Source organism: Lethenteron reissneri, unplaced genomic scaffold, assembly GCF_015708825.2.
Source record: "Lethenteron reissneri isolate LAM-NWPU_2019-01 unplaced genomic scaffold, ASM1570882v1 scaffold_1392, whole genome shotgun sequence".
Lineage (NCBI taxonomy): Eukaryota > Metazoa > Chordata > Hyperoartia > Petromyzontiformes > Petromyzontidae > Lethenteron > Lethenteron reissneri.
Window position 1 is genome coordinate 7,496 of NW_026891105.1, and position 26,780 is coordinate 34,275.

Sequence of the window (26,780 nt, forward strand, 5' to 3'; positions counted from 1 at the left end):
TCGTGAGAATTATTTTATTATGTTTTATTTTTATTATTTTATTACTTCCCTTCTACGTGACTTTACCGAAAGAACCAAGAAGAGAGGATATCTATGAAAAGGTTTGCCAAACTGTGAATGGTTTGGAGCTGAACTGGGCTAAACTAGCCAGTGTGACAACTGATGGTGCTCCTAGCATGGTGGGGTCTAAGAAAGGAGTAATTGCTCGCATTAACCAAGAGATGGACAAACATAACCATTCTCATCCAATAGCCATACACTGCCTCATCCACCAACAAGCGCTGTGTAGTAAATCACTGAAGTGGGACTCGGTTATGAAATTTGTGGTATCTTGTGTTAACTTCATTAGAGCTCACGCACTAAACCACAGACAATTTCAGGCATTTCTGTCTGAGCTAAATGTTGACTATGAAGATGTTCTGTATCACACAGAAGTCCGTTGGCTGAGTCGAGGGAGAGTTTTGAAACGTTTCTATGACTTACTTCCACAGATTACAGCTTTTCTGCTTCAAAAAAACAAAGAAGTACCAGAGCTCAATGATGCAGAATGGAAATTGCACCTTGCCTTTCTGACAGATGTAACAGAGCTACTCAACAGTTTCAATGTGCAACTTCAAGGAAAGGGGAAGCTCATCTGTGATATGCAATCACATGTCAAAGCATTTGAAGTAATATTAGGCCTCCTTATCAAACAAGTGAAGGAGGAAAACTTCTGCCATCTCCCCACAACTCAAAATCTGTTAGCGGAAAAACCATTGGTTGCATTCCCAAACAAAACGTGTGGATTCACTGGAAAAATTGCAAAAGGGGTTCCAATTTGGATTTAAAGAGCTTCAGCTCCATGAACAGGACATACAGCTTTTCCGTAACCCATTTTCTATTGACATTGAAAATGTGGATACAATTTACCAAATGGAACTGGCTGAACTGCAGAATTGTGACTCTCTGAAAGACGCATTCAAGTCAAGCAGCCTTAATAATTTCTATGCATCTCTCCCCTCTGAGACATATCCTCATCTCAGGAACCATGCACTCAAAATGGCAACCATCTTTGGCAGCACTTATGTCTGTGAACAGACTTTTTCCAGAATGAAACATTTGAAATCTCCAACCAGATCTAGACTAATGGATGCACACTTGCATCACTTGTTACGACTAGCAGTGACAAATTTGGAACCGGACATTGACCATCTCATTAGCCAAAAGCAGGCCCATAGTTCCCATTGAAATACTGGCAAGTTTGTTGATTTAACTTTACTTGTTCTTCATTTTAAATATTGTATTTATTCCCGTTTTGTTTCTTCACTTCAAAATAAGATATATGCAGTGTGCATAGGAATTTGTTCATAGTTTTTTTTTAACTATAGTCCGGCCCTCCAAGCGTCTGAGGGACAGTGAACTGGCCCCCTGTTTAAAAAGTTTGAGGACCCCTGGTCTACAGCATCCCACGTCAGAGAATGAGGAAGCTTACCGCAGCCTTCGCTCAGAGGTTCGGAGAGCCGTGAGGTGCTGCAAGGATGGGTGGTGGTCGTGGGTTGCTGAGGAGATGGAGTCTGCCTCAATGGCCTGCGATCACAAATCGCTGTTTATTTCCATAAAAAAGTAACCTACAGCGCCATACCTATTACCATCATTAGGGAAAAGATTGGTGATCCAATCTCCGACCCCCAGGAACAGGTTTGCAGATTTGCTGAGCATTTCTGTGAGGTCCTGGGGGAGGGGAAATACCCCAGCCTGGAAAACATCGTGGGACAAAGTGGGGATGACCCTGCTGAGGCTGTGGTGCCTCAAATATTGGAAGAGGAAGTCACCACCTGTGAGTGGCTGGCTGAGGTGCCATCAGTTGAGGAAGTACTGAAAGCGTTCCAGAGCCTGAGACCAGGAAATGCACCAGGCAAAGATGCTCTCCCAAGTGTTGTGTGGTTATTCCTGACACCGCTGGAGACTTGTAGATCCACACGGAGACGGAGCTTCATGTAAGGGCTTGCGCCAGTTGTTTTATTAAACACTCTTCACACCACTCTGCTTACACTCTGAGTACTGCTGCACAATCACTGCCTACGCTACACACCTGACGCCTTCGCCCGTCATGGTGCAGGCGTCGGACCTCTGGCTGCACGTGGAACTGTCTCCCATTACTCCACGCCCCGCCACGGCTCCCCCTCGTCTGCCCCGGGCGGGGGCACGCCGCCATCACCGCCCGGCGACGAGGTTGGGCTTCTAACCCTCGAGCCTTCCTCCTTCGGCGGCGGCGGCTGGGCTGTTCCCGCTGCAGGCACACGTTCCCGTGTCCTATCACACTCCACACCCCAGGGGAAGGGTACTGGGGATTCCTAGCACTCTCACAGTAGTGTATAGTCTAGTGTATATTGTATAGTAGCGTAGTGTATAGTAGCGTAGTGTATAGTAGCGTAGTGTATAGTGTAGTGTATAGTGTAGTGTATAGTATTGGGCACGCCCAACGACCCCACCACCACCACCTCCCTCCTTCACCACCAGCACCACGGGGAGTGTCGGCGAATCTCCAGGCGGGCTACATCAGTCCGGCCGTCATGTCCACGTAGTCCTAGAGAGATGGGAGAGAGATGGTGAGAGATGGGGGAGAGGTGGGGAGAGGTGGGGAGAGGTGGGGAGAGATGGGGAGAGGCGGGGAGAGGTGGGGAGAGGTGGGGGAGAGGTGGGGAGAGGTGGGGAGAGGTGGGGAGAGGTGGGGAGAGGTGGGGAGAGGTGGGGAGAGGTGGGGGAGAGGTGGGGGAGAGGTGGGGAGAGGTGGGGGAGAGGTGGGGGAGAGGTGGGGGAGAGGTGGGGGAGAGGTGGGGAGAGGTGGGGGAGAGGTGGGGGAGAGGTGGGGGAGAGGTGGGGAGAGGTGGGGGAGAGGTGGGGAGAGGTGGGGAGAGGTGGGGGAGAGGTGGGGGAGAGGTGGGGGAGAGGTGGGGGAGAGGTGGGGGAGAGGTGGGGGAGAGGTGGGGGAGAGGTGGGGGAGAGGTGGGGGAGAGGTGGGGGAGAGGTGGGGGAGAGGTGGGGGAGAGGTGGGGGAGAGGTGGGGAGAGGTGGGGGAGAGGTGACAAAGACCAAGATCCCCGTGTAGCCTGAACAGGCTGTAGGGGCAAGTGCTGTTAGCGAGCAGCAGCACCTATGAAGGCTACCGGCACTGTGGCACACGAGGGGGTGGGTGGCCAGCACCACGCCCGGCCGCCTTTGTCTCCCCGGCGGCGATGTTTACTACACATACCACGCCAGGTACTCGATTGAGGCTGAGTCGACCTAGTGGAGACCCGGGACCAGAACAGATCATCGCTATCACTGGTGTGAAGAAGATCAACGTTTAGTCCTTTTAAAATAAACATCTCATCATGGCCAAAGCCACCGCCGCCACCACCACCACCACCGCCACCACCGCCACCACCACCGCCGCCACCACTGCCGCCACCACCACCGCCACCACCACCGCCACCACCGCCACCACCGCCACCACCACCACCACTTCTCTTCCCTCTACGGCATCCTACGAGCGTGGTGGCAAGCGCGAGGTCGCAGGTTCGACCCCTACGGCCTGACGACCCCCACGTCTCCATCTCTCTCTCTGCCCCGTGGCCCGTGTCGTCCCCCCTCCCGGACGGGGCAGCGGTCACCTCGTCACGGCGGCCCCCGTTGGCCACGAGGATCCGCCCCAAGTCGTCCGCCAGCCGCGCGAACGTCGGTCTGTCGCTGGGGACGGTCGCCCAGCACTCGCTCATCGTCGCGTGTCTGCGCACGGCGACACGCGAGTCAAGTTCAACACGCACCGTGCGTGTACACCGTGCGCACGGCGTACACGCAATGTGCACAGACATGCAGCTACTACATTTACAATCATAGAGTAGTGTATAGTGTAGTGTATAGTGTAGTGTATAGTGTAGTGTATAGTGTAGTGGATAGAGTAAACCCACTACTGTATTTACAATTATAGAGTAGTGTATAGTGTAGTGTATAGAGTAGTGTATAGTGTAGTGTATAATGTAGTGGATAGAGTAAACCCGCTACTGTATTTACAAGTATAGTGTAGTGTATAGTGTAGTGTACAGAGTAAACCCACTACTGTATTTACAATTATAGTGTAGTGTATAGTGTAGTGTACAGAGTAAACCCACTACTGTATTTACAAGTATAGTGTAGTGTATAGTGTAGTGTATAGTGTAGTATATAGTGTAGTGTATAGTGTAGTGTATAGTGTAGTGTATAATGTAGTGTATAGAGTAAACCCACTACTGTATTTACAATTATAGTGTAGTGTATAGTGTAGTGTATAGTGTAGTGTATAGAGTAATAATAACAACATCAACGAACGACGCTCCTGTAGGTAACATGACGTCATCGTCGTAGTCGTCGTTGCGATCTCCGATTCCTACTCACAGCTCGTCGGAGCAGAGGGCAGGCCGCTCCATGCGGTAGCCGTCACCGAGCAGCTTGAAAAGCTTTTCCACGGGGACGCCCGGGTACGGAGAGCCCCCCAGGGTGAAGATCTCCCACAGCAGCACCCCGTAGGACCACCTGCACACACATACGCACAAACACGCGCACACATGCAAATGCATGCACAACCACACACACACACGCATACACATGCATGCTCACGCACGTACACAACAACAACAACCGCCATTCGCCACTAAATGGTAGTGACATCACCACGGCGCTTGTGCCAGGCCATGTGCACCTTGAGGCCACGTGAATTGTCGAACGCCCGCTGGCAGGAGGTCACGGGGCAGACCCAGCAGGTGCCACGGGTCGACTGACTGAGATGACCGAGATGACTGGCTGATGCACCACCTGTGCCCCCGACTGCCAACTTGCTGTGCTTTAGACACCCGGCGCTCCGCTCGTTGTTATGAGCGTCGCTCCTCCGCTCTCCGTTGTTGTTGGAGGGCGACTGCCTCCAACTGCCCAGTAGCGTCCTTCACGAGCCTCCTCCACTGAGGCCTATCTTGACACCGCTGGTACCAGTCATCAGCAAGTCCACTCAGCTGCACGTCCTCCTGTACCACATCACTCCATCTCTTCTCTAGCCCGTGCCGCGTCCGTTTAGCCCCCTCAATTCGGCCGAACAAAAGCTGTTTAGGCAAGCGTAGAGAAGGGAGGGAATGACTGTGGCCGAGAAGGCCTGAAGCTTCGTGCGGAGCCGGTCATAAGCACACTGCCCAGGTATGGGAAACTCTCCACTCTCTGCACAACTGCCCTGTCACCAATTGGGAGTTGTGGGGGTGGAGTGTCCAATGGTACAAAATACCCAGGCAGGTGCTGATGGTAAGGCTCCACCTCTTAGTGGCACACTCCAGTTTCAGCAGAAGCATCTCTAACTTCTCCTTTGAATGAGCAGCAATTACCAAATCATCGGCATACGTAACATGGTTGAGCAATAGGGAGCCATCCCTTGACCAAACCCGGGCATCGAATAGCCTCCCATTGCATCTGTACCACATGGAAATTCAGCTACTGAAGGTTTCACGAACTACGTGGTTGAAATAGATGTTACATAATGTGGGAGCGAGAGGACATCCCTGTCGCACCCTAAAGTAAACAGCGAATGTCTCCGACTCCCGGCCACGTAGTTTTACCCGGGCCCGCTCACCATCATGAAGGTCCTTAATGATCGCGAGCAGAGGGTCAGGTACTCCGAAAGCACGAAGAACAACCCAGAGCCCATGCCTACTGATAGTATCATAGACCTTGACCGGGTCAATAAAGCAGAGATGTAGGTCTTGTTGGAATTCCATCCACCTCTGCTGTAGCAGACAGACAGAAAATATGGCATCTGTGCAGGACCGGCCTTTCCTGAAACCACATTGGGGCTCCTCAAGCCTCTCCTCAGCGTGCCTAGCAAGGCGATGTTGAATAATCCTTGCCAGGACCTTTCCCGGCACACTGAGGAGTGAGATGCCCCTGTAGTTGTTACAGTCTGTGCGGTCCCCCTTCTTAAAGAGTGGGACCACCAGGGCATCCTTCCAATCCTGTGGAACCCATCCATTGGTCCAGACTGTCGTTATGATGTCATGTAGGGCAGTCTGTGCACAAACGCCACTCTCCCTCAGCATGTCGCTTGGGAGATGATTTTTGCCCGGTGCCTTTCCTGGTCCCTGACTCTGGATCGCCTTCAGTACTTCCTTAACAGATGGCACCTCAGCCAGCAACTCACAGGGGGTGACTTCTTCCTCCAATATTTGAGGCACCGCAGCCTCAGCAGGGTTATCCCAAATTTGCCCCATGATGTTTTCCAGGCTGAGGAATTTCCTCTTCCCCAGGACCTCAAAGATTCTCAGCAAATCTGCAAACCTGTTCCTGGGGACAAATAGTTTGCTGCTTTAGCCCACCGGTGTGTTGAAGCGTGAAACCACAACATTTACAATTTGAGAACGACGTTTCGCTGGTAATTGCATCCAGCATCATCGGGCAATTCGCCAGAATGGTGAGGCTCTGCTGTGTCTCCCGTTCTTATATATTTACTGATTGGCCGTGTCGGGTGGTGGAGGGTTACGACACATTTATAAATAACGCGATCCAAACCCAAAAACGTTGATTATGAATAATATTGGTCGCGAAAGCCTACGTGTTAAACTGTTCCTGGGGGTCGGAGATTCCCCTAATGATGGTAATAGGTGTGGTACTGCAGGTGACTTTTTTGATGGAGTTAAATAGTGATTTGTGATCGTGGGCCACTGAGGAAGACTCCATCTCCTCAGCAACCCGTGACCACCACCCATTCTTGCAGTGCCTCACGGCTCTCCGAACCTCCGAGCGAAGGCTGTGGTAAGCCTCTTCATTCTCTGACGTGGGATGCTGTAGACGATTAGAGTGGGCCTGTCGCTTTTTCTCAACCATCCTGAACTCCTCTGTCAGCAGTGTGCCTGCTGACGTCACGCTCCCCCCCCCAAACCCTCCGCGTAGGCCGTGTGTTAACCCAAGCAAGAGTCCAAGTCTCAGGCGAAGCCGGGGAGTCAAGCGACTATTTGTATAATTGGCTAAGATGTGATTTTTGCTGTGTTTTGTGATACTATTATTCTCATTTCTTTCTTATTTTTTTTATTTTCTCTCTATTTTTACTTACGACTGACCTTCATATATGACCAAATACCCATCCCAAACGGCGTTAAAAACACAAAGAACAATTAAAAAAAACTTCTCCCTGGCTGGAGGTGAGTGAGGGGACCAAAAAAATGTATGCGGTTTTTCCAGATCGTGGGGGGCCCGCGCCCTTAACCCCCGAGATGTGGAAGGGTCGACCGTATACAGCGGTAGCAGGCAGTGTCAGGGTTTGGATGGAACCCACGACCTCCTGCGTACCAGCCAAGGTAGTCAACGTGTCACAGCCACTCACACGTCGCTCCGCTGTGTGTAGACGCGGTGCAGCAACGCCTCCGGTGCCATCCACTTCACCGGCAGGCGTCCCTGGAGGGGCGACAGGTGACGAGGGGAGGTCAACGACGCACAGCCTGACCCTTGACCCACCACCACCACCACCCTTTTATCCACCACCACCCTCTCCCCTACCTCCCTCTCTTTTCTTTTTTACGATCAGAGGAAACAAGAAGATGCTCGGTGTAGTCGGCACTTTGCTTCGTTCATCATTTCGTAATTTTTTCCAATGTTTTGCTTTATGTGCCCCCCCCCTCTTCTTTTTTTCAAATGAAAGATTTCATGAAAGATTCTCTCTCTCCCCCCCCCCCCTCCCCCGGGCATGACCACCGCCACCACCACCACCTCCTCCACCGCCACCACCGCCACCACCTCCACCACCGCCACCACCACCACCGCCTCCACCGCCGCCACCGCCGCCACCACCGCCACCACCGCCACTCACGGCAGCAGTCTTGTGCTGGTAGTAGTAGTCACGTTCGCCGCCCACGTCGCGGGTGAGGCCCAGATCGGCGATTTTCACCGAATAGCCGCCACCAACTCCGCCGTCAACGACGAGGACGTTCCTGGCCGCCAGGTCCCGGTGAACGCACTGTGACACCGACACACACGGTGCATGGGTAGGTGTGTGTGGGTAGGAGATGTGTGTGGGTAGGGGTGTGTGGGTAGGAGATGTGTGTGTAGGGGTGTGTGGGTAGGGGTGTGTGGGTAGGTGTGTGTGGGTAGGTGTGTGTGGGTAGGGGTGTGTGGGTAGGGGTGTGTGGGTAGGGGTGTGTGGGTGCCGGACGGGCAACTCTGTCGTGGACAGTGCTGTGAGGGGAGGGCCAATGCCGATTGGCCTCTCCCGTCATGGCGTCTGTGACCACCACAGTGGCTAAACGGGGGCTCTGGACTGGTGCAATGGGTTGGTAATCCCTCCACCTTCAATTAATTACCACTAAACCACGAATTAAATATGTAACTAATAAGTTTGTGGCACAGGCCATGGGGGGGGGGGGGACAGTTGTCTATGACGTCTCCTGGCCAAACCCCAATTGTCGGAACCAGGAGATTGAATCTTCACCCTTGGGGCTCCTCCAGAAACAACGAAAAACCACTTCGTGTGGCGAGGTGGAATGTTCGAACACTCACTGCGGAGGAGAGGCTGCCACTCCTCTGTCGGGAGCTGGACCGGTACCGCCTGGATCGCTGTGGCATTCAGGAGGTCCGGTGGACCGGTCCTGGCTCCTGCCACCATGAGGGGTGGACAGTACTTTACTCGGGGCAGGAGACTGCCAAACAACAGGGTGTGGCTCTTCTTCTGAACAAAAGAATGAAGGGGGCGTGGGAGCGTGGCGGTGAGGTGTGGGAAGCTGTAAGCCCCAGGCTACTTTGGGCTCGCCTTCCCATCAACCGGAGACGAGGAGTGGTGGTCGTGGTTACTTATGCCCCCACCGAACACGAACATCCGTGGAGGGATGCAGGCAAAGCCGATGAGTCAAATGCCTTCTATGACCTCCTGTCACAAGTGCTGGCTAGATTGGCCACTCGGGATAGAGTCATCTTGTTGGGTGACTTCAATGCCTGAGTTGGTCATGATGCTGGCACCTGATCTGGAGTGATTAGAAGGCATGGGCCAGATCAGCTCAATAACAACGGTAGGAGGCTGCTAGATTTTTGTGCAGCCCATGGGCTTGTAATTACCAACACGCTCTTCCGGCATCGGCGCATCCACACAACATCATGGATGCATGACGGGTCCAAGCAAGAACATCTGCTGGTCTACATAGTGACGGACCAGCGGATGCGAGCCCATGTCCTTGACACCAGGACCTACCGTGGAGCTGATCTGCCCTCTGACCATCGACTAGTCATCTGTAAGATGCGCCTGCCATTCTTCCACTCCGGTGGTGGGTGTACACCCAGGACCCCCTTCCAACCTAAAGTGGCCTGGTCTCAGCTGATGAAAGTTGCAAGTGAGAATTTCATCATTGCTTGCAGATGGGGTTGGCATCGTCCCAACTCCTCCTGATGTCGAGGGTTAATGGGCGAGGTTTAGGACTGTGGCTCATGCAGCTGCAATGGGTGCTTTGGATACGCGGTCCAGACCTCTCCAGAGACCCTGGCTGACAGAGGAGGTATTCAGGATAGTTGAGAAAAAGCGACATGCCCACTCTAATCGTCGACAGCATCCCACGTCAGAGAATGAGGAGGCTTACCGCAGCCTTCGCTCGGAGGTCCGGAGAGCCGTGAGGCGCTGCAAGGATGGGTGATGGTCATGGGTTGCTGAGGAGACGGAGTCTGCCTGAGTGGCTCACGATCACAAATCACTATTTAACTCCATCAAAAAAGTAACCTGCAGCGCCACACCTATTTCCATCATTAGGGGAAAAAACGTTGATCCAATCTCCGACCCCCAGGAACAGGTTTGCAGATTTGCTGAGCATTTCTGTGAGGTCCTGGGGGAGGGGAATCCCTCAGCCAGGAAAACATCATGGCACAAAGTGGGGATAACCCTGCCGAGGCTGCGGTGCCTCAAATATTAGAGGAAGAAGTCACCCCCTGTGAGTGGCTGGCTGAGGTGCCATCTGTAGAGGAAGTACTGAAGGCGATCCGGAGTCTGAGACTAGGACAGGCACCGGGCAGAGATAATCTCCCAAGCGAAATGCTGAGGGAGGGTGGCGTTTGTGCACAGACTGCCCTACATGATATCATAACAAAAGTCTGGACCACTGGACGGGTTCCGGAGGATTGGAAGGATGCCCTGGTGGTCCCCCTCTTTAAGAACGGGGACCACACAAACTGTAACAACTACAGGGGCATCTCACTCCTCAGTGTGCCGGGAAAGGTCCAGGCAAGGATTATTCAACATCGCCTTGCTAGACACACTGAGGAGAGGCTTGCGAGCCCCAATTCGGTTTCAGGAAAGGGCGGTCCTGCACAGATGCCATATTTTCTGTCTGTCTGGTACAGCAGAGGTGTAGGGAATTCCAACAAGACCTACATCTCTGCTTTATTGACCTGGTCAAGGCCTATGATACCATCAGGAGGCCTGGGCTCTGGGTTGTTCTTCGTGCTTTCGGAGTCCCTGATCCACTGCTCACGATCATTAAGGACCTTCATGATGGTGAGTGGGCCCAGGTAAAACTACGTGGCCGGGAGTCGGAGACATTCGCTGTTTATTTTGGGGTGCGACAGGGATGTCCTCTGGCTCCCACATTATGTAACATCTATTTCGACCACGTAGTTCGTGAAAACTTCAGTAGCTGTACCGGAGGAATTTACATGTGGTACAGATACAATGGGAGGCTATTCGATGCCCGGGTGTGGTCAAGAGATGGCTCCCTATTGCTCAACCCCGTTATGTATGCCGATGATCTGGTAATTGCTGCTCACTCAGAAGAGGAGTTGGAGGCACTGCTGCTGGAACTGGAGCGTGCCACTAAGAGGTGGGGCCTTACCATCAGCCCCACCAAAACTAAGCACCTGCCTGGGTATTTTGTACCATCGGACACTGCACCCCCACAACTCCCAACTGGTGTTGGGGCAGTTGTGCAGAGAGTGGAGAGTTTCCCATACCTGGGCAGTGTGCTCATGACCGGCTCCGATTTGACAGCAGAGGTCTCACTCCGAATCAGTCGAGCGGCAATATCTTTTCATCGGTTGCATACCGCTGTGTGGAAGCTACCTGGTCTGTCGCTCCGCACGAAACTTCAGGTCTTCTCGGCCACAGCCATTCCCTCCTTTCTCTACGCTTGCGAAACGTGGACCCCCCTAATGGAGCATCTTCACCGGTTAGAAATATTTAGGCTGGCCTGCCTACGATCCATCCTGGGTTTAACTAGGCTGGATTGTGTGAGGAGCTCATATATCCTTGAAAGATCTGGACGAAGTCCCATCGGTGAGCTCCTCCGGTAGGCAAGGCTGTGTTGGCTGGGCCATGTAGCCCGCATGCCCAGCCACCGCATGCCTAAACAGCTTTTGTTCGGCCTGGATTGAGGGGGCTAAACGGGCGCAACACTGGGCTAGAGAAGAGATGGAGTGATGTGGTACAGGAGGACGTGGAGCTGAGTGGACTTGCCGATGACTGGTACCAGCGCTGTCAAGATCGGCCTCTGTTGAGGAGGCTCGTGAAGGACGCTACTGGGCAGTTGGATGCAGTCGCCCTCCAACAACAACGAAGGGCAGAGGAGCGACGCTCACAACAACGAGCGGAGCACCGGGTGGCTAAAGCGCAGCCAATTGGTACAGTAGGGGGCACAGGTAGTGCATCAGCCAGTCATCTCGGTCATCTCAGTCAGTCGACCCGTGGCACCTGGATCTGCCCCGTGACCTCCTCGACATTTCACGTGGCCTCAAGGTGCACATGGCCTGGCACAAGCGTCGTGGTGACGTCACCGCCACTTAGTGGCGAATGGCGGTTGTTGTTGTTGTTCTAGATTTGAAGCTTTCGTGACTGCAAGGATTCATACTCTAAGTTTATTCAGTAAAGTCACGTAGGTAGAAAATGAAATTTAAATTAATAAAAATAAAATAATAAAAATCACGACGTTTCGGAGGCAACACAAGTCTCCGTCGTCTGGTGGGACCGTCACAGCCAGACTTGCTGTATCAAGTGAGGCAGGGATTCCAAGATGCAAGTTCTTAATTTGTATTTAAGATTTTTATTATTTTTTATTAATTTTAATTAAATTTTTTACCTACGTGACTTTACTGAAAAAACGAAGAGTATGTTGTTGTTGAGTGGGTAGATGTGCGTGCGTGCGGGTGTCGTCGCTGCACCTTCTTAGAGGTGAGGTACTCCATGCCGCGTGCCACCTGGCAGGCGAAGGCCACCAGCTGCAGCATGGAGAGCGTTTCGCCCTTCACCTCGTCGCCACCACCACCGCCACCACCGCCACCACCGCCACCACCGCCGCCGCCACCGCCACCACCGCCACCACCGCCGGCTCCGTAGCCGCCACGCACCGTGCACTCTGCGCCGGGCGTGCGGTGTGCACGCAGGAAGTCGCGCAGATTCCCCTTGGCCGCAAACTCAACGATCACGAGCAGGGGGCCTGGGGGAGTTGGGGGGGGAGGGGCACGATGAGATGTTAACTACCTCGCCTGGTCTACAGGAGGTCGCGAGTTCAATTCCAACTCTGACGATGCCTGCTGCTGTATATTTGGAGTCTGTGTGTCTCTCCCATCATCATCACGGTGGCTATGAGATGTTAACTACCTCGCCTGGTACGCAGGAGGTCGTGCGTTCGATCCAGATGGATTTTTATTTCCTCCGTGTCCTACGGTTTTTCCCCTTTTCACATTTGGAATCGACGTCGCTACTAATGTCCACCAGAAATCATCCGTGATGGCCAGGTGGCTTCCAGAAAAAGAGCAACGCAGCTCGAGGGGAAGGGGGGTCTTGCCTGACGACATACAAACTGGTGAGCAGCGGCGGGCAAGTCGCTCTCAACAGCAAACGTCACTGGGGCTGCCGCTGTCAAGCAAAGCGGCTTGAGCTGCCGTGAGTGGCGGCGGCGGCGGCCAGGGGTCGCTTCTGAAGAGGAGCCGCACAGGCAGCGGAGCGGAGGCCTCGCCTGCTGCTCGAGTTGTCTACAAGTTCGTGTTGGTTTCATTGGCTTCGAAATAGAGAGGGGGACGGGGGAGGTGCAATGATCACAATCCCGGTTCTTTAGAAGCCGAGTCACCAAGAAGACGACCCAACTCTCGGCTTTGCCAAAATCACTCGCGAAGCCAAATTAGTCCACAAGGTGAAGAGTTCATCGCCATGACGTGGGAGGGGGGCTGCTCACCCCCCCGCTCACCACCCCCCCACACTCACCACCCACACTCACCACCCACGCTCACCACCCCCCCCCCACGCTCACCACCCACACTCACCACCCCCGCTCACCACCCCCCCGCACTCACCACCCACGCTCACCACCCACACTCACCACCCACACTCACCACCCGCCCGCTCACCACCCCCCCACACTCACCACCCCCCCACACTCACCACCCACACTCACCACCCCCCCCCCCACGCTCACCACCCACACTCACCACCCACACTCACCACCCACACTCACCACCCCCCCCCACCCACACCACCCACACTCACCCCCCCCCACACTCACCCCCCCCCCCCACGCTCACCACCCCCCCACACTCACCACCCACCCCCCCACACTCACCCCCCCCCACGCTCACCGCCCCGTGTGCATGCGCCCAGCAGGTTCACCAGGTGGCTGTGCCGTCCCATCTTCTTGAGGGTCTCCAGCTCCGCGTGGAGGTCGTGGGTCTCCGCTTCCGTGGCGTGCGCTGGGCTCGCATGCCGCACGTCCGGACCCAAATTAAAAACAAACTCTTCTAGCGGTAAAGTCACCACGTAGAATGCAAATAATAAAATAATGAAACATAATAAAATAATAAAACATAATTTAGTAATACAAATAAAACATAATAAAATGCAATTCTCACGACGTTTCGGCCACCTCAGGTGAAGAACAGGTCTGTCTTTCCGACAGACCTGTTCTTCACCTGAGGACGGCTGCTTGCGTTGTGGCCGAAACGTCGTGAGAATTGTATTTCATTGTTTTATTTTTATTCTTTCATTATTTCCCTTCTACGTGACTTTACCGAAAGAACCAAGAAGATGAATCCCTGCAGTCACGAAATCTTTACATCGAAATGTAAACTTGTAGCGATCGCCCCACAAACTCCTAGTTCTAGAACCCCGCGGGCGTCACCCTTCAGCATCTTGACGGCGACGCGGACGCTGCGATGAGGCCGTGACGGCTCCATGCCCAGCGCCTCGGCCAGCAGCACGCGGCCAAAACAACCCTCACCCAGCTGCTCACCCAGAGTCAGCCTGCACACACAGGACACACACACAGACACACACAGACACACAGACACACACAGACACACAGATACACACACACAGACACAGATACACAGAAACACACAGACACACACACACAGATACACAGACACAGACACGCGCACAGACACAGAGACACGCGCACAGACAGAGACACACAGACACAGAGACACGCGTGCAGACACAGAGACACGCACAGACACGCACAGACACAGAGACACAACAGACACACAGAGACACACAGACAGAGACGCGCGCAGACACAGACAGACACAGAGACATAAAGACACAAGCACAGACATAGAGACACAGACAGAGACACGCACACAGAGACATGCACAGACACAGAGACAGACACAGAGACAGACACACAGACACACACACAGACACAGAGACACGCACAGACACACACAAAACAAAGAACCCCCGTGTAGCCTTAACAGACTGTAGGGGCAAGTGCTGTTAGCGAGCACCTATGAAGGCCGGAACGGAACACAAGGGGGTGGGTGGCCAGCACCACGCCCGACCGCCTTTGTCTCCCCTGTGGCGATGTTTACACCGCACCAGGTACTCATTTAAGGCTGAGTCGACCTAGGGGAGGCCCAGGACCGGTTCAGATAATCGTCACTGGTGTTGGCCGTGAGCGGGAATCGAACTCTGGTCGCCGGGTTCGTAGCGCAGCGTAGCGCTAACCACTACGCCATCACTCCACACACAGACACACACACTTATACACAGACATATACACAGACACACACACATATAAACAGACACACAGACATATACACAGACACATAGACATATACACAGACACACATATACACAGACACACACACATATACACAGACACACAAACATATACACAGACACACAGACATATACACACAACAACGACGACAACAACGATGATAACAACAACGATGATGACGACAACAACAACGATGATGACGACAACAACAACGACGACAACAACAACGATGATGACGAACCGTTCCCGAGGGAACTCCCAGCGGTCGCACGGCCCCGTCACCCCCGACAGCTCCACGCCGCTCAGCGCAGACAGCACCTGGGGCGGCACCACAACCACCACCACCATCATCACCACCACCACCTCCACCACCACAACCACCACCGCTACCACCGCCACCACCACCACCGCTACCACCACCACCACCGCTAACACCACCACCACCTTCACCACCACCACCACCACCTCCGCCACCACCTCCACTACCACCAGCATCTCCACCACCACCACCTCAACTGCACCTGCATCTCCCCCTCTCCGCTCGTCGACCCTCTCCTCCTCCGCGTGAGGCCGGTGACAGCACCGATGGTGATCAGCAGCAGGAGGGCGGCGGCGCAAGAACCGCCGCCCACTCTCACGGGAGCAGCCAGGGCGGTGTCCACTGTCACAGGGAGACAGGCGAGGTAGTCAACATCTCATAGCCACCGTGATGATGAGAGAGAGAGAGACACGCAGACTCCAAATATACAGCAGCAGCAGGCATCGTCAGGGTCGGGATCGAACCCACGACCTCCTGCAGACCAGGCGAGGTAGTTAACATCTCATAGCCACCGTGATGATGATGAGAGAGAGAGACGCAAACTCCAAATATACAGCAGCAGCAGGCATCGTCAGGATCGGGATCGAACCCACGACCTCCTGCAGAGCAGGCGAGGCAGTCGACATCTTACCAGCCGGCGTCTCTTGCGGCACGACGAGGAGCCATGCAGAGCGGTGAGCGAATCCCGCGGCGTTGCCCGCCAGGCAGGTGTAGCGGCCCGAGTCGTCCGTGCTGACGTTGCGCAGGTACAGCACGTCCGTCTCCACGTCCGTCACCTCCACGCCCACCGTCTTGAGGCGACACGGCGGGCGGCGCGGAGAGAGCGAGCGAATCAGCATCTTGTTTGTATACCCACGACGCAGGCTGCTGTGCGGGGTAGGGGTGATTTGGGTTGGAGCGTCGCATGTAAGCGTTGTGTCGTCGAACTCGCCACCACCCGACATGGCCAACGAGTAAGATTCAGTGTCACGTGAACAAGTTTCAACGTTATTTATTTATTTATTAGGTACCAGCAGTAAGTACCCGGCGAAGCGGTGGCTTCTGGGTCCTGTTGTTTAGAGGGTGACGTCAGCCTCCACTGAGTTTGGGTGGGTGAGTGGGTGGGTGAATGAGTGGGTGGGTGGGTGGGTTAGTGGGTAAGTGAATGAGTAGGTGAGTAGGTGGGTAGGTTGGTGACTGGGTGGGTGAGTTAGTAGGTGGGTGGGTGGGTGAATGAGTGGGTGAGTGGGTGAGTGGGTGGGTGGGTGACTGACTGGGTGGGTGAATGAGTGGGTGGGTGAATGAGTGGGTGGGTGGGTGAGTAGGTGGGTGGGTGACTGGGTGGGTGGGTGAGTGAGTGGGTGGGTGGGTGACTGGGTGGGTGGGTGAGTAGGTGGGTGGGTGGGTGACTGGGTGGGTGAGTGGGTGAATGAGTGGGTGAGTAGGTAGGTGGGTGGGTGGGTGGGTGAGTAGGTGAGTGGGTGGGTGAGTGGGTGGGGTGAGTGAGTGGGAGAGTGAGTGGGTGAGTGGGTGACTGGGTGAGTGGGTGAGTTAGTGGGTGGGTGGGTGACTGGGTGGGTGGGTGACTGACTGGGTGGGTGAATGAGTGGGTGGGTGAGTAGGTGGGTGGGTGACTGGGTGGGTGGGTGGGTGACTGGGTGGGTGAGTAGGTAGGTTGGTGGGTGGGTGGGTGAATGGGTGGGTGGGTGAGTAGGTGGGTGGGTAGGTGAGTGGGTGGGTGGGTGGGTGAGTGAGTGGGAGAGTGAGTGGGTGAGTGGGTGACTGGGTGGGTGGGTGAGTGGGTGAGTTAGTGGGTGGGTGGGTGACTGGGTGAATGAGTGGGTGAGTGGCTGAGTAGGTGGGTGGGTGAGTGGGTGGGTGGGTGAGTGGGTGGGTGACTGGGTGGGTGAATGAGTGGGTGGGTGGGTGACTGGGTGGGTGAATGAGTGGGTGAGTAGGTAGGTGGGTGGGTGACTGGGTGGGTGGGTGGGTAGGTGAGTGGGTGGGTGAGTGAGTTAGTGGGTGAGTGGGTGAGTTGGTGGGTGAGTAGGTGGGTGAGTGGATGGGTGAGTGAGTGGGTGGGTGAGTGGGTGGGTGAGTGAGTGAGTGGGTGAGTGAGTGGGTGGGTGAGTGAGTGGGTGGGTGAGTGAGTGGGTGGGTGGGTGAGTGAGTGAGTGAGTGGGTGGGTGGGTGGGTGGGTGGGTGGGTGAGTGGGTGGGTGAGTGAGTGGGTGAGTAGGTGGGTGGGCGAGTGAGTGAGTGGGTGAGTGGGAGGGTGAGTGGGTGGGTGAGTGAGTGGGTGAGTGGGTGGGTGAGTGGGTGGGCGGGTGGGTGAGTGGGTGAGTGAGTGGGTGAGTGAGTGAGTGGGTGAGTTAGTGGGTGGGTGGGTGAGTGAGTGGGTGAGTTGGTGGGTGAGTTAGTGGGGTGGGTGGGTGAGTGAGTGAGTGTGTGAGTGTGTGAGTGAGTGAGTTAGTGGGTGAGTGGGTGAGTGGGTGGGTGGGTGAGTTGGTGGGTGAGTAGGTGGGTGAGTGAGTGGGTGGGTGCCCCCGTGCCTCGCCCGCTCACCGTGAGGACGTGCACGTAGGGTGAGCCATTGGGTGCTTCGAGGCTGCCATTCACCTCCACGTGCTTGAGCCACTGCACGTGGTGGTGCAGCTGCTGCTGACTGCTGCCGCCAGCGCTCTGCAGGACGACGCAGCGGAGCTCCACGTCGCTCCCCTCCGCCGCCGTCACGTTCGCCGGGAGGCCGTCCTGCAGCGACGGCCGCTGGGGCTGGCCACGCTCTGCACGCCGGGAGGGGCGGGAGGGGGTGGGGGGAGGGGAGGGGGGAGGGGAGGGGGGAGGGGAGAGGGAGGGAGGAGAGGGAGGGAGGGGGGAGGGGAGGGGGGAGAGGAGAGGGATGGAGGAGAGGGGGGAGAGGAGAGGGAGGGGAGGAAACAAATTACGAAATGATGAACGAAGCAAAGTGTCGACTACACCGAGCATCTTCTTGTTTCCACTAATCGTAAAAAAAAAGAGAAAAAAAGGGAAGGGGGGAGATGGAGGGGTGAGAGGAAGAGGGGAGAGGGAGGGGGGAGAGGGGGGAGATGAGAGGGAGGGGGGAGAGGGAGGGGGGAGAGGGAGGGGGAGGAGAGGGAGGGAGGGGGAGGAGTGGGAAGGGGGAGAGTGGAGGGGGGGGGGGGTCACCACCGATGACGACGAGCTGGTACGAGTGCTGGATGGAGCCGTGCTGGTTGCTGACCACACAGCTGTAGTTGCCCGCGTCAGAGGGCACCACGCTGTCCAGCACGAGCGTCCAGTCCTTGATCCTCAGCTTCAACAGCAGCAGCACAACAACAACAACATTATACACACACACACACATCGCCATTGTCTTACACACTGCTTGGTCCCCACCAAAGTGTCGGACCAGACAATGTCACTCCCAGGACCATGTCTAGCAGCTCGTGGCTGCTTCCTGGACGGCGTGACAAATATAACAAGAGGCCGTCCACCCTTTCACCCGGCCATCAAACAGTTTGTACTATGAGACATCTCATTTGCCAGTGGCAAAATAAAGTAATAGGTTTTTACCTATTCAACTGGTACAAAAACTGACACCTTTATACAAGGCATCATGTTTGCAATAATACACAACACAAGCAGTCAAAATGCAAACAAAAAGAAACAACTCTGATGATGATAATGATATGCACTGTCCTTGAAGTTGATTGGTCCACACCTGAGACAGCTTTTCTTAGAGCCCAGTCTCACCCTGGTGTTGGACCAGACGACGCCAAAAGTTTGTGTCAAGATGTGAAACCCATAATTATAGATTTGAAGCTTTCGTGACTGCAAGGAATCATATTCTTAGTTTTTTTCGGTAAAGTCACGTAGGTAAAAAAAATTTAATTAATAAAAGTAAAATAATAAAATAAAAATCACGACGTTTGGGAAGCTTGTGTTGCCTCCGAAACGTGATTTTTATTTAATTTTTATTTTACTTTTATTAATATAAATGTTTTACCTACACAGTGACTTTACCAAAAAAACCTAAGAATATGAATGTGAAGCCCAACCCGCTCACCTGGCCCCGCTCACCCAGCCCCGCTCACTGACCCCGCTCACCCAGCCCCGCTCACCCAGCCCGCTCACCCGGCCCCGCTCACCCTGCCCCGCTCACCCGGCCCCGCTCACCCGGCCCCGCTCACCCAGCCCGCTCACCCAGCCCGCTCACCCAGCCCCGCTCACCCTGCCCCGCTCACCCAGCCCCGCTCACCCAGCCCGCTCACCCAGCCCGCTCACCTAACCCGCTCGCCCGGCCCCGCTCACCCGGAAGGCCCCGAGGCGCCGCTCCTCCCCGCCGTGGAGGCGCCCTCCGTCGTGGAGCCAGACGACGGAGGGCGTGGGCACTCCGGTGGCGAGGCAGCGCAGCTTGACGCTGCTGCCGCTGGGCACCACCCACAGCGGCTTGGACAGCGAGCCGGACATGCGGCTCCAGCGAGGTGGGCCACCAGACCCCGTGGTCGTGCGCACTTGGGGGGCGGGGGGAGAGATACGTCACTCACCACTCACCCACCACTCGCCACTCACCACTCACTCACCACTCACTCACACCGCCACTCACCACTCACCACTCACACCGCCACTCACTACTCACTCACCACTCACTCACCACTCACTCACCACTCACACCATCACTCACCACTCACACCGCCACTCACCACTCACACCGCCACTCACCACTCACACCGCCACTCACCACTCACACCGCCACTCACCACTCACCACTCACACCGCCACTCACTACTCACTCACCACTCACTCACCACTCACTCACCACTCACACCGTCACTCACCACTCACACCGCCACTCACCACTCACACCGCCACTCACCACTCACACCGCCACTCACCACTCACACCGCCACTCACCACTCACACCGCCACTCACCACTCACACCATCACTCACCACTCACACCGCCACTCACCACTCACACCGCCACTCACCACTCACTCACCACTCACACCGCCACTCACCACTCACTCACCACTCACACCGCCACTCACACTCACACCGTCACTTCATCCACTCACACCGCCACTCACCACTCACCACTCACACCGCCACTCGCCACTCACACCGCCCACTCACCACTCACCACCGTCACTCATCCACTCACACCGCCACTCGCCACTCACACCGTCACTCGCCACTCACACCGCCCACTCACCACTCACACCGTCACTCACCACTCCACCGCCACTCACACTCACACCGCCACTCACCACTCACACCGTCACTCACCCACTCACACCGTCACTCATCCACTCACACCGCCACTCATCCACTCACACCGCCACTCACCACTCACACCGCCACTCACCACTCACACCCGCCAGCTCATCCACTCACACCGCCACTCATCCACTCACACCGTCACTCGCCACTCACACCGCCACTCATCCACCACACCGCCACTCGCCACTCACACCGCCACTCATCCACTCACACCGCCACTCACCACTCACACCCGCCACTCACCACTCACACCGCCACTCACCACTCACACCGCCACTCATCCACTCACACCGCCACTCATCCACTCACACCGTCACTCGCCACTCACACCGCCACTCACCACTCACACCGCCACTCGCCACTCACACCGCCACTCATCCACTCACACCGCCACTCACCACTCACACCGTCACTCATCCACTCACACCGTCACTCGCCACTCACACCGCCACTCATCCACTCACACCGCCACTCATCCACTCACACCGTCACTCGCCACTCACACCGCCACTCACCACTCACACCATCACTCACCACTCACACCGCCACTCACCACTCACACCGCCACTCACCACTCACTCACCACTCACACCGCCACTCACCACTCACTCACCACTCACACCGCCACTCACCACTCACACCGTCACTCATCCACTCACACCGCCACTCACCACTCGCCACTCACACCGCCACTCGCCACTCACACCGCCACTCACCACTCACACCGCCACTCGCCACTCACACCGCCACTCACCACTCACACCGTCACTCATCCACTCACACCGTCACTCGCCACTCACACCGCCACTCATCCACTCACACCGCCACTCATCCACTCACACCGTCACTCGCCACTCACACCGCCACTCATCCACTCACACCGCCACTCACCACTCACACCGCCACTCACCACTCACACCGCCACTCGCCACTCACACCGCCACTCATCCACTCACACCGCCACTCACCACTCACACCGCCACTCACCACTCACACCGCCACTCGCCACTCACACCGTCACTCACCACTCACACCGCCACTCGCCACTCACACCGCCACTCGCCACTCACACCGCCACTCCCCACTCACACCGCCACTCACCACTCACACCGCCACTCACCACTCACACCGCCACTCACCACTCACACCGCCACTCACCACTCACACCGCCACTCACCACTCACACCGCCACTCATCCACTCACACCGTCACTCGCCACTCACACCGCCACTCACCACTCACACCATCACTCACCACTCACACCGCCACTCACCACTCACACCGCCACTCACCACTCACTCACCACTCACACCGCCACTCACCACTCACTCACCACTCACACCGCCACTCACCACTCACACCGTCACTCATCCACTCACACCGCCACTCACCACTCACCACTCACACCGCCACTCGCCACTCACACCGCCACTCACCACTCACACCGCCACTCGCCACTCACACCGCCACTCATCCACTCACACCGCCACTCACCACTCACACCGTCACTCGCCACTCACACCGCCACTCACCACTCACACCGCCACTCACCACTCACACCGTCACTCGCCACTCACACCGCCACTCACCACTCACACCGTCACTCGCCACTCACACCGCCACTCGCCACTCACACCGCCACTCACCACTCACACCGCCACTCACCACTCACACCGCCACTCACCACTCACACCGCCACTCACCACTCACACCGCCACTCGCCACTCACACCGTCACTCGCCACTCACACCGCCACTCACCACTCACACCGTCACTCATCCACTCACACCGCGACTCGCCACTCACACCGCCACTCACCACTCACACCGCCACTCACCACTCACACCGCCACTCACCACTCACACCGCCACTCACCACTCACACCGCCACTCGCCACTCACACCGTCACTCATCCACTCACACCGCCACTCGCCACTCACACCGCCACTCACCACTCACACCGCCACTCACCACTCACACCGTCACTCGCCACTCACACCGCCACTCACCACTCACACCGTCACTCACCACTCACACCGCCACTCACCACTCACACCGCCACTCACACACATGAACACACACACGTACACACACACGTACACTCACACACACACACGTACACACACGTGAACACACACACGTACACTCACACACACGTGAACACACACACACGTGAACACACTCACGTACACTCACACACGTACACACACACGTACACACACACGTACACTCACACATGCGCACACGCACACACACGTACACACAAAATCACACGTACACTCACGTGAACACACACACACGTAAACACACGTACATTCACACACGTACACACACGCACACTCACGTACACTCACGCACGTACACTCACACACACGTGCACACACACGTACACACACACGTGAACACACATGAACACACACGTACACTCACACACACGTGCACACACACACGTATACACACACGTGAACACACACGTGAACACACACGTACACTCACAACAACAACAACAACAACCGCCATTCGCCACTAAGTGGCGGTGACGTCACCACGACGCTTGTGCCAGGCCAAGTGCACCTTGAGGCCACGTGAAGTGTCGAACGCCCGCTGGCAGGAGGTCACGGCTGACCGAGATGACCGAGATGACTGGCTGATGCACCACCTGTGCCCCCTACTGTACCAACTTGCTGTGCTTTAGCCACCCGGCGCTCCGCTCGTTGTTGTGAGCGTCGCTCCTCCGCCCTCCGTTGTTGTTGGAGGGCAACTGCCTCCAACTGCCCAGTAGCGTCCTTCACGAGCCTCCTCCACTGAGGCCGATCTTGACACCGCTGGTACCAGTCATCGGCAAGTCCACTCAGCTCCACGTCCTCCTGTACCACATCACTCCATCTCTTCTCTAGCCCGTGCCGCACCCGTTTAGCCCCCTCGATCCGGCCGAACAAAAGCTGTTTAGGCATGCGGTGGCTGGGCATGCGGGCTACATGACCCAGCCAACGCAGCCTTGCCTGCCGGAGGAGCTCACTGATGGGACTTTGCCCAGATCTTTCAAGGACTTGTGAGCTCCTCACACAATCCAGCCTGGTTAAACCCATGATGGATCGTAGGCAGGCCAGCCTAAATGTTTCCAACCGGCGAAGATGCTCCATTATGGGGGTCCACGTTTCGCAAGCGTAGAGAAGGGAGGGAATGACCGTGGCCGAGAAGACCTGAAGCTTCGTGCGGAGTGACAGACCAGGTAGCTTCCACACAGCGTTACGCAACCGATGAAAAGATATTGCCGCTCGACTGATTCGGAGTGAGACCTCTGCTGATAAACTGGAGCCGGTCATAAGCACACTGCCCAGGTATGGGAAACTCTCCACTCTCTCCACAACTGCCCCATCACCGATTGGGAGTTGTGGGGGTGGAGTGTCCGATGGTACAAAATACCCAGGCAGGTGCTTAGTTTTGGTGGGGCTGATGGTAAGGCCCCACCTCTTAGTGGCACGCTCCAGTCTCAGCAGCAGCGTCTCCAACTCCTCTTCTGAATGAGCAGCTATTACCAAATCATCGGCATACATAACGTGGTTGACCAATAGGGAGCCATCCCTTGATCGCACCCGGGCGTCGATCAGCCTCCCATTATATCTGTACCAAATGGAAATTCCCCCGGTACAGCTATTGCAGGCTTCACGAACTATGCAGTCTAAATAGATGTTAAATAATGTGGGAGCCAGAGGACATCCCTGTCGCACCCCAAGGTGTACAGGGAAAGGCTCCGACTCCCGGCCACGTAGTTTTACCCGGGCCCGCTCACCATCATGAAGGTCCTTAATGATCGTGAGCAGAGGGTCAGGGACTCCGAAAGCACGAAGAACAACCCAGAGCCCAGTCCTACTGATGGTATCATAGGCCTTGACCAGGTCAATAAAGCAGAGATGTAGGTCGTTTTGGAATTCCCTACATCTCTGCTGTAGCAGACGGACAGAAAAATATGGCATCTGTGCAGGACCGCCCTTTCCTGAAACCGCATTGGGGCTCCGTAAGCCTCTCCTCAGCATGCCTAGCAAGGCAATGTGAACACACACACACACACTTGAACACACACACTTGAACACACACACACTTCAACACACACACGTACACACACGTGAACACACACACTCACGTACACACACACACGTGAACACACATGTACATACACACGTGAACACACACACACACGTGAACACACACACACGTACACTCACACGTACACACACGTGAACACACACGTACACACACGTGAACACACACACTTGAACACACACACTCACGTACACACACACGTGAACACACACACACACGTACACACACGTGAACACACACATTTGAATACACACACGTACACACTCGTGAACACACGCGTACACACGTACCGTACACACGTGAACACTCACACGTACACACGCTCACATACACTCACACACACGTACAAACACTGACGTACACTCACACACGTACAAACACACGTACACACACACGTACACACACACGTGAACACACACACATGTACACACACACACATGAACACATAAACACGTACACACACTCACACGTAAACACACACATGTACACACACTCACACACATGTGAACACACACGTGAACACACACACGTACACACACGTGAACACACGCACATGTACACACACTCACACGTGAACACACACACGTACACGCACGTGAACACACCCACACGTGAACAAACACGTACACACACTCACGTACACACACACACGTACACACACGTGAACACTCACGTGAACACACACGTACACGCACGTGAACACACACACACACGTGAACACACATGTACACACACGTACACACACGTGAACACACACGTACACACATGTGAACACAAACGTACACACACACACGTGAACATACACACGTACACACACTCACGTACACTCACACGTGAACACACACACACACGTACACACACGTGAACACACACGTGTACACACACTCACGTGAACACACACACGTGAGCACACACACACACGTGAACACACACACTCACGTACACACACGTACACACACGTACACACGTGCACACACACTAGTTCCCCAGTTCACGAGTGCTTCTCCACATGGTCAAGACATGATCCTTCAAGCGTCACTCACAGTGACCACCTAAAACACTAAAGCTGAAACACAATCAACGACTTCAAATACCTTCAAACCATTTCCAAGTATTCGCTCATAGCCGCACCCAAGTCTATTGTACTTGGAGTCTGCGTCTCTCTCTCTCATCACCACGGTGGCTATGAGATGTTAACTACCTTGCCTGGTCTACAGGAGGTTGTGGGTTCGATCCCGACCCTGACGATGCCTGCTGCTGTATATTTGGAGTCTGCGTCTCTCTCTCATCATCATCACGGTGGCTATGAGATGTTAACTACCTCGCCTGGTCTACAGGAGGTTGTGAGTTCGATCCCGACCCTGACGATGCCTGCTGCTGTATATTTGGAGTCTGCGTCTCTCTCATCATCATCATCACGGTGGCTATGAGATGTCGACTACCTCGCCTGGTCTACAGGAGGTCGTGGGTTCGATCCCGACCCTGACGACGCCTGCTGCTGCTGCTGTATATACAGAAGTTGGCGGTGTCTCTCTCCCCTCTCTCTCGCCACGTGCTCCGTCACCATCACGATGGGCGTCACGGCCACGCGCGCGGTCCTCACGAGTTGAAGCGACGGGAGAGAGGGGAGAGAGGAAGACGCGGAGCTGGCACAGAGCGATGCTTGAGCTCCCCCCCCCCCCCCCGTCTCGTTACCTTCGTGAGCGGCCCCCACCGCTAAGACGGCGGCGGTGGCGGCGATGCAGACGGCGAGGAGGGACCCCAGATGCCTGCCGCTGCTGCCGCTGCTGCCGCTGCTGCCGCTGTGCAGGAGCGCGGAGACGACTCCCATGGAGGTCATGGTGCTGGTGGGGTGTGGATCATGGCGGCGGGGGAATCGGTTCGATTCGCCGACACTCTTTTCCCGCGAGAGAGACGAGGCGGTGAGAGAGAAGGCGGTGAGAGAGAGTGGAGTGGCGTGTGGAAGGGTGAGTGGAGTGTTTCGGAGCGAGTGGAGTGTTGTGTAAGAACATGGATGCTACACCAACTGCTATTGCTGCTGCTGCAGTCTAACCCCAGCCAGAGAGAAGGACCCCAATGAATGATTAACCCAGCCAGAGAAAAGGACCCCAAT

At 55.5% G+C, this 26,780-nt stretch overlaps 1 protein-coding gene across 1 annotated transcript; it reads right to left on the minus strand.

Moving 5' to 3' along the window:
* Nucleotides 1-2,533: 2,533 nt before the first annotated feature.
* Nucleotides 2,534-26,507, minus strand: LOC133362163 (fibroblast growth factor receptor 1-A-like). The gene is made up of 16 exons (XM_061581115.1): nucleotides 26,363-26,507; nucleotides 19,593-19,795; nucleotides 18,471-18,594; nucleotides 17,847-18,064; nucleotides 15,893-16,094; nucleotides 15,506-15,645; nucleotides 15,226-15,302; nucleotides 14,103-14,224; nucleotides 13,564-13,674; nucleotides 12,339-12,425; nucleotides 12,151-12,251; nucleotides 7,835-7,981; nucleotides 7,352-7,422; nucleotides 4,393-4,530; nucleotides 3,633-3,747; nucleotides 2,534-2,566 (listed from the first exon to the last, which is right to left on the minus strand). Exons 1-16 carry the CDS (start codon nucleotides 26,505-26,507, stop codon nucleotides 2,534-2,536), a joined length of 2,034 nt encoding a protein of 677 aa, XP_061437099.1.
* Between the last annotated feature and the right edge of the window lie 273 nt (nucleotides 26,508-26,780).

Excerpts from the sequence above, each read along its gene's own strand:
- LOC133362163 (XM_061581115.1), bottom strand. The coding sequence starts at position 26,507 with ATGACCTCCATGGGAGTCGTCTCCGCGCTCCTGCACAGCGGCAGCAGC. Across the intron at positions 18,595-19,592 it reads GGCGCCTCGGGGCCTTCCGG|CTGAGGATCAAGGACTGGAC; the intron begins GTGAGCGGGGCC and ends CTGCTGTTGAAG. Across the intron at positions 4,531-7,351 it reads TACACACAGCGGAGCGACGT|GTGGTCCTACGGGGTGCTGC; the intron begins GTGAGTGGCTGT and ends ATGTGTGTGCAG.